At 39.8% G+C, this 20,281-nt stretch overlaps 1 protein-coding gene across 6 annotated transcripts in view; it reads left to right on the top strand.

Annotated features, from left to right (window-relative positions):
• RNF111 (ring finger protein 111) overlaps nt 1-20,281 on the top strand; it is a 93,887-nt gene that overhangs the window by 36,775 nt on the left and 36,831 nt on the right. For 4 of the 6 annotated variants that reach the window (XM_039490158.1, XM_039490160.1, XM_039490162.1 and 1 more), the window contains exons 4-8: nt 9,677-9,840; nt 12,603-12,800; nt 13,578-13,897; nt 14,948-15,203; nt 17,568-17,919. In XM_039490158.1, the coding sequence (XP_039346092.1) occupies nt 9,677-9,840; nt 12,603-12,800; nt 13,578-13,897; nt 14,948-15,203; nt 17,568-17,919 (1,290 nt within the window). The remainder of the gene's footprint in view (nt 1-9,676; nt 9,841-12,602; nt 12,801-13,577; nt 13,898-14,947; nt 15,204-17,567; nt 17,920-20,281) is intronic. The other 2 variants (XM_039490159.1, XM_039490161.1) reach the window with 1 other exon arrangement.

A 20,281-nucleotide genomic window follows, 5' to 3' on the forward strand; every position in this document is an offset into this window, starting at 1 on the left:
CCTAGTTAATGAAAGGGTTTTGTTTAAATCAAGAAGTTATGAATGTAGTTTAGGTTATTGTTTTAAGAAAAACAGCAAGGGGCCCTTGCCCCCTTCCCACTCCCCATCCAAACCCCCTTGCGAAACTCCCTGTTAGCAGCCCCTGGTCGCAAAGCTCCCTGGTCGCTTGTGCACTGCTTTATAAAGCCCTGCCCTGCTTGATAGCCCTGCCCGCTGACTAAGGCTCAGCCTATTAACAGGCTTCTAGCTTTCAAACCTTCCTTTGAAGCTCACAGCTTCCAACTGCCAGCCACAGCACACGGTCCTTCAAAGAACCAACCAACCAAACAGACGGACAAACACAAGCTCAGCACACAGCGAGTAACCCCCAAACACACACACTACAGACAGTCACTTACCACAAGGGTGCTGTATTTGCTCCTCCTTCACCTGGAGAACTCCCTTGCAAAACTCCCTGAGGAGCGTAGCTAATCTGGGAAAAGCAGGGACAAATCTCAATGGTAGTTTCCCAGCGAGAAGTCTGTCATCTCACCTCTTTGGTTCTAAGGGGACTTTATGGATTGATGTGGGTAACCACTCTGAGAAAGCATGGTACTGGGGCTTTGGATCTACGTGGGGATGCACAATCAGCTGCTGTCACGGCATCAGGGATTACCTGAGCATGGAGTGCTTTGGAGTCAGTAACTATGGTACGGACCTCATCAGTACTACTCTCCTAAACACTACTTCTGCACAGAATGTCTGTACCAAGTGCGTTGGCATAGCCAACCCTAAGGTTTGTGGCACTGCCCCTCTCAATACAAAAAAGCATGCAGTAACAATGGACCTTCAGCTCTTAGAAGAATCAGTCTCCCTTGCTAGTCACTGGACTAAAAATCCCTCTTGTGGTACTGATGCCTTTTACATCATTGGCACAGAGTACTGATCTGGGGCTTATGTCCTGTAGAATACTAGTACTCAGGCTTCAGATGCTCCCCCTTCTCCCCCCTTAGATTTAGTATGTTCATTGTCCTCTTCTGACTCACAACACAGCAGGGAAGGCTCCCTTACTTATTAACAAATCTAAAGGGGAGTAGAGGGCTTCACTTAGGACATAGCAGGTTTATGAGTAGACACTTGCCCTGGTGCCTCTTTCTGATATAATGTCATAACATGGCTCTATTGGAAACCGGGGGGTCTTGGTTCTAGATATCATGCCTTTGCATCTTCTCCTAGAGTGAGAACCTTGTGACACCCTGACACTCCAATATTCACCACTGTCATGTAATTAGGGTACGTTTTGTACAAAGTATGTCTTGTGAGGTATCATTCTAAAAGCCTTGATCTGCTAAACGTTAATATTAGTATCTTGTTGTGTTGTATGTGGTGTTGTCATATCATCGTATGGAAAGTTATAAAGTTTGGCTAAGTATGTGTTACTGAAACGTGTTGTGAGGTTGAAAACTCCCACAAGCAACCTTTCAGGTACAACAGTTAAAAAGGCCAGACAATGTTAATGGCTTATTGAGGAAATGCACACAAGCACAAAGATTACCCCAGGAACTGTGTACAATAGAAACATCTCAGAGATAGCACTACACAGTGGGAACTGTTTGACCCAGGTCACAGCAAAAGAGCTTTCCAGCAAGTGGGAAGAAGATATAAAAGGGGGGGGACAGTGACATCATGAGGGTACCTCACTCTCCCTGCAACATCACACCTGGAAAGACCTGAGGGGCAAGGACTGAACTGTGGGAGTGACGGTTCCAGGCTAGAAGGATCTTTAGCCTTTGTATGAAAACCTGGGAAAGCCAAGGCAACTTATGCCTTAAGAATCTGTCAGCCTGTTTATCACTGAGTGAGAATTTGCCAATGTATATCCTACCTATCTAGTGTGTTAAGCGCAGTTTGCGATTTTTGTTTATTTACTAAGGTAATCTGCTTTGATCTGTTTGCTATCCCTTATAATTACTTAAAAACTACCTTTTGAAGCTAATAAACTTGTTTTGTTTATTCTAAAACCCCGTTTGTGTAATCCAAAACTGATGGGGCAAAAAGCTGTGCATATCTTCCTGCACATTGGGAGAGGGAGCAGATTTCATGAGCTTATGCTGTACAGTTTTCTATGCAGTGCAAGACGATATAATTTTGGGTTTTCACCCCAAAGGGGGTGTGCACTTGAGTGTTGGGCAAGCCCCTAGATGATTTTTCCCACACAGAGCTGATTTCAGTGTCTGAGTCTTTCTGTAGCCTGGGCATGTCCCTACCTAAGTGTGTGCTACAGGAGGCATGAGGGCCTGGCACAGCAGGACAGGGTGAGGGAGCCCAGGCTGGTGGAACGGGCTGTCTCATTGGGACTCCAGTACATCAGGTGATACCCCGGAGTGGAGGGCAACCCGTCACAAACCTCTCCTACCCTGTGTCTGGAAATTAGTGTCTCAGATTGCAGTTCATGAACCTGGCAGTTCAGGCAATACCAGCTTCTATTTTGTCCTCATCCCTAGCTGAGGCAGTGGTGGTTCTTAGAGTGCTGGTCGTGACATGTATTCCACACGTGGGTATGCATGTGTGCCCTGCGCCCGAATCCAGATATTCTTTGTAAGTAGTGTCACTTGACCTGCACATTTTCAGTTGCTCTCCTCATGCTCTAGACTGAAGGCAGAAGAGGCAGTGCAGGCAAATACCTCTCCAGATCTTTCTTATGTACTGCATGGCCAGAGTCAGAATCCTCTATGTTCACAGATTTCTCCAGCTTCTTTATCAGCCTGTAAATATATATTGTAAATAGTTTTATTATTTAGCAATATTAAAATTGTAATATAGTTAAGCTTAGCTTTTTGCCCTCTTGGGGAGTCCATTCCCACAGACTAGGACTATGCTCAAAGTCCTGGGATTCAAGAATTTAGTCCCTTTCCCTAACCCCTTCTCTGTGTGAGATGAGCACCAGTGCTGCCTCTATCTGGGTGAAATGAATATCTCAGCAAAGTACAGCATTTGCTGCTGCTTTTCCCTCTCGAACATGTGAGGCTTGTGAGCTTTGGTTGAGAGAACACCTTAGAGAGAAGCTCATGAGACCTCACTCTGATCCAGCCAGGGAGACTACCCTCTACATTGGCCTCAATTACACCCACCTCAAGCATGAGCTTGGGAGTGGAGCCTAGAGCTCCTAAGCCCAAGGAATTGTCATTCAGGGCTTCACACGAGAGTAAGGGACACTCTCATAGATTCGAGGACAGAGCTGCATCCAAATCTGCTTCTAAGAGAAGAGACTCATCCCCAACTCCGTGAAGGTTTGCCTTTGTGTGCAGATCTTAAGGGCTTAGGACTGCTTAAGACCCCCCCCCAGGAAGGAGGGTAAAGCATGTAAGAAAAAGAATCGATCTGTTCTGTCTCCTAAAAATAAAGACCAAAATCCACTGGTTCCATCAAAGAGTACTAGACCTGACTCTTCGGTTGTAGCAGTCACCCTTTCTAAGGACCATCCGCCCCAGATGTCTTGGGAGGTTTGGAAACATCAGTTCTGATCACTGGAGTGCCCCAAATACTGGGATGCGCAGACACCTACATCTTGGCAGAGGATATCTTCCTCCATTATCCTCAGTCCACTCTCCTTTTGGGCTTGGTCGTCCTGAGAGACATTGCCACACACCGGAGGAGGAAACTGTTATGACAATATGGGAACCCTCTCCACTCCAACCCTCAGTCAAAAGTGTTCACCCTCCAATACTGATGGCCCTATTGGTGAATGAGACCTTGGAAGAGCTGGATGCTCTGGCCCATCCATCATTCCCTGGCAGAGAGAGGTACTGCTGGTACCCGATGCCGTGTGGTCCCTCTCAATCAGTTGACCTCTCATATTTGTCCTAGTGGGGCCCGTGGAACCCAAATGGCAGATGCCCCAGATCTATCATGAGCCCTACCCCACCTTTCCCACATGGAATCTACCAAATCCACTGGAGTATGAGGAGGAGGAAATTGATCCAGTACTGACAGGGACCTCATCCTCTTCACTGTCTCTGCTAGACAACTGTAGGCATTATCAGGAGCTCCTACAGAAGATAGCAAATAACCTCCAGATTCCAAGATGCCTAGTGTCAGCACCTTGACATCCTATAGCTGATATGTCCCTGCAAAGTAGCTCTCACAGTAAATAAGGCCATCATAGAACCAGCCAGGGCTGTCTGGCATACCCTGGCCCCCTGCACCTCCACACCTAAAATTGGCATTATTTTGTCCCAGCCAAAGGAGTGGATGTGCTTTGCATATACCCAGTGCCCTACTCGCTAGTGGTGCAGGCAGACACAGAAAGAACAAGGTTACAACACCCTACAGTCACCTGGCTGACAAAGGCTCAAAGAGATTGGACTTTTTGGGAAGAAAGGCGTACTTCTCTACAAGCCTGCAGCTTTGTATCGCTACCTATTAGGCTTTGTTAGCAAAATATGACCTTAATTACTACTTCAGACATGCCAGACTTTAAGTACAAGCTTCCCTTAGAGGACAGAGCCCAGTTTCAAACCTTCATTAAGAAGGCAGACTAGTTGGGGGGGGGGGAGGAAACGTCCCTACCAGCTGCAGTGAATGCAATGGGTATGGCATTTAGAGGGCTAGCTATGAGCGGTGAGTCTTGACTTCACTTTTTAGGGTTCCTATGGGAGGTCCAGAATATCATAGAGGATTTACAGTTCAAGTTGCACTTGTTCCCCAAAAAAACTGATGAGTCTCTACACTAGTTGATTTATGGAGCCTATTTATTCTCTTGCTTGATTGGTTTTATATGGACCTCTAAGTGATGCCACATGAAAATACAAAGATGCTTGCTGTCTACTGTAATTCTTAGGTATTCTTTCTCTTTGTGTGTGTGTGTGGGTGTGTGTACTCTTGTATTGTACAGAACTCAGTCATCTCTTACTTTCAAGTAGGCATGATGCACTTGCTAAAATAAGAGCACTACACATTGAAAGCAGAGGTTGATAATGTGGAAAATAATCTAATTATATCCCCGGGGAATAGCCATAATTAGACCTATTGATACATATGGTAAAATGGAGATAGACTCCTAGAAACCTAGGGTTGGAAGCGAGTTCAAGATATCAGCTAGTCCAGGCCCCTGTGCTAAAGTAAGATTAAGTATATCTTGACCATCACTGACCGGTGTTGTTTAACTTGTTCTTAAAAATTGCCAATGACAGGGATTCCACAGCGCTCTTGGTAGCCTTTTCCAGTGCTAACTGTCCTAAGTTAGAAAATTTTTCCTCATGTGTGACCCGAATCTTTCTTGCTACAGATTACTACTTGTCTGACTGTCAGTGGGCATGGAGAACAATTGATCAGTGTCCTCTTTATGACAGTATTTAACATATCTGAAGACTATCAGGTCACCCTTTCGTCTTCAGAATAGAAGACTGAACATGCCCTTTTTTAACGTTAACTCAAAAGTAAGTTTTCTAAACCTCTTAGCATTTTTGTTGCTCTCTTCTGGACTCTTTCCAATTTGTACACATCTTTCTTGAAGTGTGGCATCCAGAACTGGACACAATACTCCAGCTGGGCCAAGGAGAGCAATACAGTTACCTGATTTGTCTTACATGCATCATTCCTATTATTACAACCCAGAATATTCACTTTTTTCACAACTTCATCCTGTTGGCTTATATTCAAGTTGTGAGCCGCTATAATCACCAATCTTCTTCACCAATACTACTGCCTAGCCAGTTATTCACCATTTTGCAGCTGTGTATTTGATTTGCTCCTTCCTAAGTGTAGTACTGTCTGAAGTCAGCACCTACTAGACAAGTTGTCCCATATGTCAGTCATTTTGAATTCTAATCCTTCCTCCAGAGTGCTAGCAACCCCTTCTAACATGGTGTCACCTGAAGGTTTTATACACACATTCCATTATCCAAGTCACTAATGAAAATATTGAATAATACCAAACTCGGAACAGAACCCTCTGGGAGCCCACTAAATACATTCCCCTCCCCCCATTTTGATAGTGTACAGTTAAAAACTACTCTTTGAGTGTGGTCTTTTGCACCCACCTGATAGTAATTTCGTCTAGCCCACATTTCCCTAGTTTGCTTATGAGAATGTCTTGTGGGTCAGTGCCAAAAACCTTACTTAAAAACAAAATATATCACGTTGACAGTGCCCTCCCATCAATCCACTAGGCCTGTAACCTTGTCAAGGAAAGCTCGTATCAGGCATTGATGAGCCCGTTGGTGTTATGGATCAGCAGGCTGATGAATGGTTCCTACATTTCAGTTCAATAAAAATGTTGTCATTGCTTGCTAATTACTGAACTTCTTGACGTTTGTGTGTACTCTAGGTTAAAACTAGATGTATATAGTATACAGTATATAGGCTAAGCTGATACAAAATCTATAAGAACATTAATTTTAGGGGAGTGTATTTTTTGTGGAGACAGGTACAATACTACTTAGCTCATTGAGTGGCATTTCTCCTTGCCCAATCTAAGCCGCCCAAAACGTGTCTAGCTTTATAGATTCTGCTTTCCTTGTTTCAAATCACAGATCTGATTCTTAAACTCAAATCAAATATTAGAAAAATCCTGATTTTTTTTTTCATGTATTAGCTCTGCTGCACAGTCACATAACTGTTGAGCAAAACAAGGCCTTGTATCTTACATAGTTATGATGCAGTATTATTGTGCCACCATGTCACCAATAATTAGCCCTCTGGGAAAGTGGAAATACAAAGGAACTTTTTCATACTGTATTCACTTTATGGCTCTCATGTAAGAATATTGATTTGGTAAATACATTAAAATATGAGTTTTTGAAAATATAATAGAAATGCAAACTAAATCTGTCAATTTCTTTAGTAACAGAGAAGATTGGTCTATAATACAAAAAGCTTGCATGCTGCAGAGAAAAAAAAATCTAATATCAGAGCTCATAAGGTCTACAGAAGTGGTGGTTTGGGGCAGGAGATAAATGTAGGTGATCATGCTTGTGGTGCACCATGCCAGCATTCCACTGTGTCTCTATTCCTGGTGGACTTCCTAAGCTTCTAAATGCAGCATTTTCCAATTTGGAAAATCAGGCTTTCTTATGCTTAAATATTACTGAGGAGGTAAGTGCCCACAACTGCCACTGAACTTTAGGAGCCCCGGGTGCTTAACATCTCTAAGGATAAAAATAAAATGTTAAATGTGGAATTTAATTCACTTTTTAAAATTAACAGGAGAGGCGAGTGGTTAGTGTGCTATGACAAAGAGATTTCTCAAGGTGATTAGCAAATGACTACTTTTTCGAGTGATTGCTCATGTGTATTCCACTATAGGTGTGCGTGCTCACCATGTGCACCGGTGCACGTGGCGAGCATGCATACCTATAGTGGAATACACCTGAGCAACACATCTCGAAGAAAACCAGTTACGGAACAGGTAACTGTCCTATCTCTTCTAGGTCTACAATCTCCCATACATGCTCTCCTGTAGCACTCAAAAGGTCTACATGAAGGGAGCCCCACAACTGCAGAGTTCAGGAAGTCTATAGCCTTATTTCTCCCCTCCACGGATGGAGTCTGTGGTTAGTCAGGTACTTTGTGGGCAGCAGGGGTTACAGCAGAAAGAAACCACAGCATATGAAAGATGTCTCCCAAACTATCTTAACTGCTCCACTGTTAAGATCCCATAAGAGAAATTGCTTGGAGACATATTCATTAATATTGATTGATACCTTGTCACTGAGTGCAGAAACTAGAATGCCTTACTCATAATGGTACCATGGTTGTACCGATTCCATCTTCATTTATGGGCATATAATGCACATAGAAAGGCATACTTGCTAAATTTCCAATTAGATAAGTAGTAAACATAAGCCAGTCATTCCAAATTCTTTGATTCCATGTGCCATCAATTATAGTGTCATTGATTACAGAGCTAACATATAGACCAGGGGTAGGCAACCTATGGCATGCGTGCCGAAGGCGGCACTCGAGCTGATTTTCAGTGGCACTCTCACTGCCCAGGTCCTGGCCACCGGTCCGGGGGACTGCATTTTAATTTAATTTTAAATGAAGCTTCTTAAACATTTTAAAAACCTTATTTACTTTACATAAAACAATAGCTGAGTTATATATTATAGACTTATAGAAAGAGAACTTCTAAAAATGTTAAAATGTATTACTGGCACGCGAAACCTTAAATTAGAGTGAATAAATGAAGACTCAGTACACCACTTCTGAAAGGTTGCCGACCCCTGATATAGACTTACAGAAACACCATGAAACTGAGGCAGAAATAAACAAAAGTATCAGACTGTGTCATAAATATATATGTATGAAACCAATTCTGAAACCAGTGCTGTGTCTTTCTCATTTGTAAACCTTATACACTTTTTGGGTGAAAAAAAATTAGTGTGTCTGGGACTGTAGGTTAGGGATTTTATTAAGCACTTACGAACGATGATGATGGGAGGATGGTAGAGGTGAGTTGCACTTGACCAATATGATGGCTTTTGTAGACTTAGGATATCTAGTGCTGTAATAGCCTTCATCCCCAAATAGCCTATTTTAAAAAGCAGGTTGAAAGAAATTAGTGAAGATGAGGCTGGCATTGCTAAGCAGGTAGAATTAAGATATTTTAGATTACCTTGTCTGTGCATTTTTGTATTTTTAATGTAAAGATTAAACTTTAGACCCAGACATCTGACTTTCCTGGGTTCTTAATGCTTGTGTTTTGGGAAATACAGCATTCGTTTAAGGGGTTCTCCCCTTAAGTAATGATATGTTCTTTCAACCTTAACTCCAGTTTAACAGATTCTTTGGTCTGGGTGTTTGGCTTGTGGATGAATGGATTGAATTTACTGAGTATAAAGTTTCAGCCTGGAAAAATTACAATCAGTAGTTTCCCTGGGCATGGTTCACGATTATTTTTGCTATCCCTCCCAAAGTTATGTGAGGCAGGGTTCTGAATTATCTCTAGAGAAGAAAATAATAACATATATTTGAATGGATTATAAATTCAGAGGTTGTGTTCTGAGGGTTTTTTTTATTTTAAAAATACAGAATTAATTATATAACAGTAGGTAAAAATCTTCAAAACAAAATCTTAGATACAAGTGAATAAAATAACATACAAAACAATACCTATAGTGTTCTAGATCTTTTCATACTATAGACATTCCTATCGTCCTTGGTATGTCCAGTATTTCACAAATTTGATACAAAGAGTGGTGTGGAGAACTGAAGGTTGAGAAAGACACTTCTCTGTTTTTTAACTTTGCATAAAGCAAGGGCAGGTATAAGTGCTAAATGGTGGGAACTACAGCTCTATGGTTTCATTTTGAGGTTCTTCCTTAATCTTATCCATATTTGCTAGTCCTATTATGGTACTCTTTCCAGGCAGACTGTATGGCAGTATTAGATTAATGAGCTCTAACGTGGGTGTGAGTCCTGCCTGTTTGGATGTTTGCCAGAATGGGAATATTCCCAAAGCTGCAATAGTACTAGTGAATAAGCTACGTGTGTGTAGGTGTAGTGGTTTATTTGAATGTGGCAGAACATTTAGACAATCAAACTTTTCCAAACAAATACAGTTGGAACCAACTCATAGTGAGCAGAAAACGTAGTTTCCATCTCTGACAACCAGGCTCACTAAGAGAAAATGTATCAAGTCAAGGCCAAACGTATGTGTTACTTCAGGCAACTGCATTTTTCCCCACCCCTTCAGGTCTCGTTCGACGGTCGGACACTCGAGATCTCACTGGAACCAAAACTCTAGCTCTCATGCTGCTCGATCACAAGAACAACGGAACCGTAGTAGGATTTCCACAGTCATACAGCCGCTGAGACAGAATGCAGCGGAAGTGGTGGACCTCACAGTGGATGAAGACGGTAAATTATAATTGTGACTTAGATCAATATAATGAGGATGCAGGATGAAAGAGCGAAGGGACAGGGGGATGTTGTCAGCAGAACAGAAAACTGAGTTAACACTAACAAATGAATATTTGGTTGCTATTAAAATATAGTTGTTGCAATCAAAGGATAAGCCAAAATAAACCTGCTCGTCAGCTGCTCCATACAAACTAAATCCTGAATGTTGTTGCTGAGTTTACTTATGCTAAAAATAAACATTATTAGTGTAGTGGACATTAAATAAAAAAGTAGATGATACCTTTTACTGGATTAATGAGAATTTTGTTCTTCACTATGAAATTGTAATGCATTGAAAGATATGCATAGTATCAAGATTCAAGCTTAACTTAAGATCAAAGGGTGACTTCTCAGTCAGTTTGCCGTTTCTCTTCCTAATTACTGTGTCTATTTACCATGAAGCTCTACAAATCAGAATTAAAGCAAAGGGGAGAACATCAGAAGCAATTTGGCTTATTTTTAAACAGGTATAGTTGTTAGAAAATCAAGAATTTTGAGATCTTTTATAATAAGAGGTAATAAAAGGGAAAATTTGGGAAGTTTTTAAAATTCCTCTACATCTAGTGGTTATACCAGCTATTCAGCAAGGAAGTGGGGTGTGTGTGTATTTTTTTTTTTTAAATACAAGATTTCTTGACTCATTGCTTTTTTAAAAATGTATATAATTTGGTATCTACACTCGTCTTGTTGGCATTCTGAGTTTGTCTGATATCACCGTAGTTTTCTTTAGAGTAGAAATTCTGAGAACACTGATAAGGAAAATTATATTAGTACTTTGAGTAATGGCTTTGTCATTTGCAATCTAATGTTGAGATGGTAAGCCCCTGGAGCTGGTAAATTTGCAATCCTGTTGCCAGATTATTGCCCTGACTTTACTACTTTACTCTTACTACCAAAAGCTTACTCATGCTGCTTGTTTTTCTCTTGCTGTTCGAATGCTCTGTCTATAAAGGGAGAGCAGTTACACTAGAAGATAGTGGAGGTAAAATTCTGATTTCACTTGGAACTAGTGTTCCCATTTTAAAAGTTAGTGGGTTAGAGAGACTCATATAGTTGGCTTAAAGAACCACTATAAAATTCCAGCACACCTCACAATTGTAAATTCAGAAGTATATATGAGGAGCTGATCTGTGGGCTCAGGGAGGCAGGCTTAGAAGCATTAGAGAATAGAAGAAGCAGACAGAGCTTTAGTAATGCCATCAGCATGTCTTTAGTTTACCTTAACCTTACTGCTCTTTGTAGGGTAGTAACTTTTTATGTTCCAGTGTAAATTTAAAAACTTTGTCACAGGGAAGTTTGATGTTTGGGAAAATTTTTCAAAAGGATTCATTTAAAAACGTCTCTGGCAAAGTCAACTAATCTTAAACAAAAAATATGGAAAATGGTTGTAGGAAGAATTACTGTGTGAAGTAGATAAAATTACACCTCTTAAATGTGAAAGAAGATTAGTAATTCTGCTGTTAAGTGAAAATCAACTCATCCTTAACTATGGAGCTGCTAAGGTATCTCCACAGTGGTTCTCAAGAGACTCTGTCCCATTGTAATTGACTTTTTTGCCTAGCTTAGTGATTCAACAGTCTAGTATTGATGGATCTTACACCATCTTCAAGAAAGAGACTGTGGTATTACAAACATTGCATAATGACATTACATTGAATCACAGGATGAACAGGATAATTGTAAAACCGGGGAGAGCTTCTATTTACACTCTATCACTAGTAAGTGGTATGTTGGGAAAGAGTACTACAGGACTATTTTAATGAGGTTTTAACATTTCCCCTAACTTCTGGAAGTTGCTGCTAAAGATTCCAGCAGGTACTTAAAATCTGTTGGCATTTTACTGGTTGAAAATAAGGAGGAAAAAATTGAAAGTAAATAGGCCTTTTAAAAAACCTTTTTCTCTAACATACTTTTTGGAAATATTCTATTCCAGTTTTTGAAAAGGAGATGGTTATAGCAGCTCTTTATTACTACAACTATGTGCTTTAGTTTAATAAACAAATATTGTTTGAAAATAGTTGATTTCAAAAGGGGTGCCAACTTGTCTTGTAATTTTTACATATTTAATTGTGCCCAATAACAGAAGGAGTTTTTGAAAATCAGAGCTAGTATGACGCTTGGAATTATTAAACTTGTGTAAAGTAGAACCGTTAATTAAGAAATATGCAGGTTTTTTGAAAAGCCACTGGACCAGGTTGTGTAAACTTGTACAGTTCACTGATGTGCATTAAACACAGATGATGATTATGAACTACAAGCAATCATATAACTGCTTGCTTAGGGATATGTGGAAGTCAGTAGTAAATGAGTAAACCAGTACTTGTATCATATATTACAGTGACTTAGTTTCCTTTCTAGTTATGTATAATTGCCAAATAAATCAAATTCTCTGGTTTGGCTTGTGGAATGATTTTATACTGACTTTTTACGAAGTTTGACTTTACTAAAAAAAAAAAACGAAAGAATGCTCACTTTAAAACTCTTCATACTTTGGATTTTTCACACTTGTTGGGGGAATAGAACTAACTTTCACATTTTATATCCTATCAAGCCACTTGTTCTGAATTTATCAGCATCTGGTAGAAATAAAATCCCAAACTTCCTGTAAAATAAACAGTTGTAAGGAAAACTGAATTTCTTGGGATCTTTAAAAGCTTAAATAGCATGTACTTCTGCTGTAATCATTATACTGATTCTCTGTAATGTCCACACTTCCATAGAGCCCACAGTTGTGCCAACAACCTCAGCTAGAGTTGAAACCCAGGTTGTGAGTTCTACTTCCGGTAACAATACCAATACATCTACCTCAGAGCAGGCCTCTGATGCTGCTATAAGTGTCTCCAGTAGCCAGATCTCTACAGCACCAGAGACATTGACTACTCTTCCCAATAGCAGCACTGCTGGGACTTCAGTGGGAGGTACAGAATAATAGAACTTTCTCAAGATCTGTTTTATGTTTAAATTGCTTTGCTACCTGTTATTATATGCTTAGGCCTGGCTTTACTTTGTGTAAATGAATTATTGTGTCTGTGCAGATACTGTTTAGCAGAATGGCAAATTTAGATATTTTTCAAAGTAACACAGTCTATTAATATTTAACAGAATAGAAATTAAAGGTCCCATGAGTTTAAGGCCAGACTCTGCCTGTCCCTGTGTAAGTGTGCTAGAGAAGAGAGATCTTAAGGAAACTCCCTCAACACACACATGCAGGGGTCAGTCATCGTTGGACTTCAGGGGAGCATGAGGTCAGCTAGTACTATCTGCAATACTAGTAGACCCAGGAAGGGACTTCTCTGGCCACAATATGTGTGCATGGGACCTTGTCTTTGCCCCTAGCCAGCAGCTCCAATGAAATCTGGGTTTGAATGCATTTTGAATGTAATAATGCAAGATTCTTCCTCTGACAATTCATATGAACAGATCTAACTGATTAGTTTCAGGACTTCTCATAGGAGTAATTGAAGCCACCTTTCATATCCTTTTAAAATGTTTGAGTTTCAAGTGTCATTTGGTGAAGTCTCCTGTAATTTTGTTTGATGTGGATGTCTTTCCTATCCAATTACTCACTATTTAATGGGTTAATGATTGATTAAATCCAGATACTTCTATTTCAGACACCATTTCATCATGCATCTTCCACTTCCTTTTCCAAGTTTCAGCAACACTAAATTTGTTTAATTTCTCTCCATTTTAAGATGATGTAAGGAGAACTGCCTCTAATACTACACTGGAAACTGGTCCTCCTGCCATGCCAAGGTTACCATCATGCTGCCCCCAGCATTCTCCGTGTGGAGGATCTTCACAGAATCACCATGTATTAGGACACCCTCACACAAGTTGTTTTCAGCAGCATGGCCACCACTTTCAACACCACCATCACCACCACCATAATCCCCACTCAACTGTCCCACTATCTCCTTCGTTCAGTGACTCCAGTTGCCCTGTTGAAAGGCCTCCTCCAGTGTCAGCTCCTTGTGGAGCAAGCAGCAGTACTGGCACCAGCTACCATGACCAGGCATGTTTAACTTTTATGATTTTTCACTTTACATTTTTAAAGTGATGTTAGTGGTATAATAGAATAAAACTACTGAATTGGGAATTCACTTATCATTATCTGTGGCAGGTATAAAAGAGGCTTGAAATAGGAAAATTTGAAGCATGAGTTCTGAGCAGTGAAATTTAAATTAAATTAAAAAACAAAACAAAAAACAGAAACAACTCCAAACTTACTCATTGGATGTTGACACTGTCAGTTGTACACCTCTTAAAATCTTTAAATGTTCCTGTTTTATTTATAAAACAGAAGACCAATGGCTTAGAATATACTCCACATACTTTGGACTCCTGAGTAGTTCTAAAGTATATAGCAGTCTTCTCTAATATGATCTGACTCTAAAGGTAGGCTCTTGAGGTTACTATAGTTCTGTGACTAATTCAGCCACTGCAGAAAAACTAATTTGTCAAGTATGTTTTTCAGAATCCTTTTTAGAATATTTGCACTTTAACTTCAAGTTCTTTTTAGAAATGCCTCTTATTTGTAAGTTGTTTAAAACTGCAGTTTCAGGCCTCTGAGAGCTGAATTGTATAACTTATTCCTAGAACCTATGATTTTTTTTTTAACCATGCTCTTTGTAATAAAGCTTTTGATCATTTTTATAACTATGAAACTTTTGTCAGTTAGGCCCAACTAAGAAGAATGCTAAGGTTACTGTTTGCATCTATGGAAATGTACAATGAAGCTCCCTCATGGGCATTGAATTAAGACTTGTTTTCGGACAAATGATTATAAAATAGAAAATAATGAAGCTAAACTGAAGAACTCTTATGAGTGTGAACATTCTTGTTCAGCTCAATCCTCCTTCACAGCGTTCACTAAGCTTGTGAACTTTACACAATAATCATATCTAAAGAATGCTCTACATTGGGGCCTTAAGCATTTTATTGCATTAAATATTTCACTTGCAAAACATTGCAGTAAATATATTTTGTTGTAGCACACTTTAAAGGTTACCTAGCTTTAAATATTTGAAGAAATGCTTGAAAACAAGTCAGTTTGTTTATACAGCAGGCACTGCCAGTAGACTTAAGCAACAATGGTATAAGAAGTCATGGAAATGGTGCTTTCCATGGAGCATCAGCATTTGACCCTTGCTGTCCTGGTTCTTCATCCCGAACTGCAATTTATGGGCATCAGGCTGGTGCTGGCCCAAGCCAACCAATAGCAATAGATGGATATGGAACAACCATGGTTGCACAGCCCCAGCCCCAACCTCCTGCTCAGGCCTCGCTCTCATCATGTCGACATTATATGCACTCTCCTTGTAAGTACACTTACTCTACCTATAAATATACTTGTGTGAAATACAAAACAGGAAAACAACTTCCCTGACAACTTTGGTTATACCGTCCTCTTGATTAGGCCTTAGAACCAGCATTCCTAAACCTACAATAAGAAATATTTTTACTGTTGGTAAACCATCAGGGTCCTTCTGATAATTCTTGCAGCATGGAGGAATTTAAAATAAACAGATAATCCACTATGTACTGCTTTGACTGTGCATAAGATATAGAAAAGATGAGGGGGGTTTTAATGTTTATTACTGCGAATTAATTCTGTACCCTAAAAGTACCAACTTTATATAAAAACAAAATCCTTGAGGTTGAAATAGTGAAAAATAACTTTTAGGGTAAATCATTTTTGTGGTATAATTAAAAGGCAACCTTCCTTTTTTTTTTTTTTTAAAGAGCATTTTTAGCTAAATTGTTTCCCACATAACACTGTATACAGTTTATTTGAGAAGATTCTAAGACCTGAAATTTGATTATTTAAAGTAACTCATGGGAGTTATTTCTCTTTAGGCTCACTTCTTGTTTATCTGAGTTCAGACACACATTACGTTTTTCAAATTTATACTTGCCAGATTTTTGAGGCTCCTTTTTTCCCCTCTGCCTTGTTGTTTTATCTTAACTATTCATTTTCTGATTCAGTAAATATTAGACTTTAATTCCCCCTCCCCCTCCCCTCCAGTTTATCTGAGACTGGCAGTCTAGATCCTTTACTGTTCAATCATTTCCTTAGGAAATAATAATGTAGTCTCTACTTCCTTTTAAACAAAATGCCACTTCTCTGTTTCCTTATTTTGGCCCCCATCTTCCAAAGAGCTCTGCTTGGGCAGACTCATTAAGTCAGTGTGGCTTCTCACAAGCATAAGGATCTACCCATGCAGAGCTAATTGTAGGGTTGGGGCCTTTGTGCCTTTCTTCTCCTTTTCTTTGCCTCTCACAATCCATTCTTAAATAATGTCTTTGAAATATTCATGAGGATAGTATACAAAATTAATCCCTCTTTGAGGGCTGTTGCACACAAAGGGAAACCTATTTAGTGCTTAAGAGTGTGTCTACGCAGCAGTGTAAACCCAGAGTTTGAACTCAGGCTCAAGCTTGATCCCCACTTCTGTCTACACACAAGTCATGCTAACCCAGGCTTTGGACCCAGGATCCCATGGGGGTTGAGGATCCAAGACCGAGTCGAGCCGGAACCCAGGGTTCAGGCCCTATTGCTTCACAGTGTAGACACATCCTGACTGGACTCTTACTCTGGGAGTCTACTGTAAGTCTACCATAATCTTGTGGGCTGACTTTCTTTGTCCTCTGGACAGTTAACTTTGGTGGACAGTTAAGTTTTCCCACACTGCATCATGACAAAGGGCTATAGTAGCCACTTTTTTGGGAAGGGGCTAGGAAGTCTGGGATATGGGTGGTTGGATTAGGGTCCGCATAATGCAGTGTAGATGCTGGAGCCCCAGGTTGGGACCCAGAGTTCAACTATTTCTAACTTGGTGTTACAAATGAGCATAGATGCTCAAGACCTAGGTTAACAAACCCAGTGCTTACTAACTCGAGTTCTGCTAACCCTGGGGTTACATTGCTGTGTTAACATACACTAAATGTCAGTTGGGGTTTCATCGAACAATGCCAAGTACTCAAAGATGCTTATGTTTTGAGAACAGTCATGGACATGGACTTGATAGGAGGCATTGGCTCTTTTATGATGATGATGATGATTACCAGTGTAACACCTAGCAGCCCTAGTCATAGGTCAGGACCCATTGTGCTAGCTGCTGTACAAACAGAACAAATTCCTTTCCTCTTGTTTCTCTTAATACAATGAGTTTTAAAAAGGAAGAGGCTGACAGCGTCCTGGTAGTTTTTAATTAGGTGTGTTACATGGATTTTTCCCAGACTTTTTTTTCTTTTTTTGTCAATATTGCAATTTTGTCAATATTAGCAAGTCGGATTTTTCTATTTAAAAAAGATGCTTATTTTTTTCCTCATGCCCATCAGTCCTCTTATGGCAGCCAGTTGGTTGTGTATCCTTCCATCTCCAGTTATCAAGAAATGATCCTATGAAAACTGGCTTTCTGGTTTCAGTTTTTCATTTTGTCTCGTTCATGTACATTGATGGGAAGCTTTGGTTTTTATTTCACTTATTTTGTGAATTTCACATGTTCTTATTTGTCAGTGCCTGTTAATTATTGTGAAAAGATAAATGCTCATGTTATCATAAAGATATTATTTGGATAGGAATAGAGTGCAGTAGGGGACCGGCATGAAGTTATTGTAGTTTCTTATGCATTTGATTGAGAAACTTTACTTAATACATTAAAAATGCATTTTCATTCCAGATGCTTTGACGAGACCTCTTCATCAGTCTTCTGCATGCCCCCACTCTCATGGAAATCCTCCTCCTCAGCCACAGCCTCCACCTCAAGTGGATTATGTTATCCCTCATCCAGTGCATCCCTTTCATCCTTCCATCTCCTCTCATGCCTCTTCTCATCCAGTTCCACCTCCACCTCCACCACCAACTCACCCTTTAGCCAGTGCAGCTGCTCCAATTCCACAGCATCTTCCACCTACACACCAGCCTATTACCCATCATATTCCTGCAACTGCACCTTCAGCACAGAGGCTGCATCCTCATGAAGTGATCCAGAGGATGGAGGTCCAGAGAAGAAGAATGATGCAGCATCCAACGTATGTCATAAATGTTTAGTTATTGTTCTGAGTACATTTAATTCCTTATCCTCTGGTTTTTTAAATGCTGCATGTGACTCTTAATTGTAATACCATGGTTAGTGGACAATTACAATTAAACTGTGGTGAGATGTGAATCTTATTGTCTACCACCACAATTAGCTCTTGTACTGGCACTTGCAATAGAAAAGCCAAGGATTAAGTGAGCACTGAGGCTGAACTACCCTCTCATTTGTCAAGCTGGCCCCTCCAGGAAAGATCAGAAATACCTTTGTGAGGAAGCTAGTACTTCTGTTGCCCATGCTTTACCTGTCCTGTGAATAAGCAGAGTTCAGTTTCAAGTGCAAGCAATTTGCACTTTTTTATTACCACTAAAAGGTAATTTTAAAGCAAACATTAAACGCTAATAATAAATAATTAGAAGAAATTAATGTTGCTTTCTAATAGGTTAAATTAACTGCCCAGCTTCCAAGCAAATCCTTAAATGTTTTTTTGCCCTGTTGACGTCAGCAAGACTTTTTTAAATATAATTTGACATTTTAAAACAAATGAACAACTGAAGGAGAGTGAGACGGTTTAAAAAAAAAATCTTGATCTTGTAAATTAGTGTGGATAAAATCACTTTAACTTTCATCTACATTAAAGCAAACATCAGTAATAGAAATTTTGACTTTTTTCCCATAAAAGTGCCATTGCATGGTGTGACAACAAAAGACTAATTAGGGGGAGCTGCTCAGGGTTTTAAGGTCAAGAATTCTGGACCCATGGTGCTTATTGAAAGAAATGTAACAATATATTTTTTTATAAATGTTACTAAGTCTTTTAAACAAAGAAAAATAGATCACCAAACTAATTTATTATTAAACTAAACTAAAAATAAAGAAATACAACTACCAAATCAAAGTCAGTTCAATCAGTCAATCTGAATGCTGGATTGGAGTTAAATCATAAAATATGTTAAATCATCAGACTAATTTGAGATGACCAGTCCTTAGAATTCTCTGGAGAATTCCATAAGAAGGTGGCTGTATGTTTGGCTATAAACCCCAACTATAAAATGTTACCAGTTCTAATCAAATCCATGACCTAGATACATTTTGTTTCATTATTAAGATCTTAATCAGTTCTAACATCTGAACTACAACCTCAGGCAATTAAGCTTCTTTCTTAGAATTCTGTTCTTATGTGGTGGCTAACCCTTTCCTTCCCACATTTCTCCAAAACAGATATTACAATACGGACGTATATCTTTGATAAGCAGAAGTTTGACAACTCCTACTTACCAAAAATTACAGATGACCAGTTTCTTGCATCCCAGGTCTTTTAATTACAGGACACACTTTAACGAGTATATTTCAGACAGTTTTTTAGGGCTGTTTAAATGCGGTAAAATTACTTTCTGGCACCTATCCCTTGTGGGCTTTGAGTGCTTATACACCTGCGTGCACACAGTCACATTTTCACACCCTAAAAGTAAAGAATATTAAAAGGCTGGGCCACCGTCAGCTAACGAAAAGAAAAGAGAAAATAGCAAATCCTGTTGTTTTCCTCTTTCTAATTCTACAGCTGTCAGTCCTCTGGACTCTTATGGAATAGGAGCTGGAACTGCAGCCAAGGAGCCAGATAGTTATGTTTCTGGCACAGTGCTTCTTATTGCTGGCAGACTTAGGTGCAGGGAGAGACTGGTCAAACGCTGGCATACCTATTTGTTGTTGTGAATTACTCTCCCTGATGTTATCACTCTCAGGGTTCTGGAACATCAGTTTTCCCTCAGGTGGCTTGTTGGTCCAAAAGGCAAAGCATCACTGTCTTACTGTTTCAGAGTGGTAGCCGTGTTAGTCTGTATCAACAAAAACAACGAGGAGTCCTTGTGGCACCTTAGAGACTAACACATTTATTTAGGCATAAGCTTTTGTGGGCTAAAACCCACTTCATGAGATGCATGGAGTGGAAAATACAGAGGCAGGTATAAATACACAGCACATGAAAAGATGGGAGTTGCCTTACCAAATGTGGGGGGTCATTGCTAACGAGCCAATTCAATTACGGCCACCTTCTTATAAATTACACATACAGCCACCTTCTTGTAAATTCTGCAAATAATTCTAATCAATTCAATTGAATTGGCTCATTAGCACTGACCCCCACTTGGTAAGGCAACTCCCATCTTTTCACGTGCTGTGTATTTATACCTGCCTCTGTATTTTCCACTCCATGCATCTGATGAAGTGGGTTTTAGCCCACAAAAGCTTATGCCCAAATAAATTTGTTAGTCTCTAAGGTGCCACAAGGACTCCTCGTTCTCTTACTGTTGATGCTTATAGTTTGCAAACTTGCTTACTGAGTCTTCCAGTGTCTCCAA

This window comes from Mauremys reevesii, linkage group 10 (assembly GCF_016161935.1).
Source record: "Mauremys reevesii isolate NIE-2019 linkage group 10, ASM1616193v1, whole genome shotgun sequence".
NCBI classification, from domain to species: domain Eukaryota; kingdom Metazoa; phylum Chordata; order Testudines; family Geoemydidae; genus Mauremys; species Mauremys reevesii.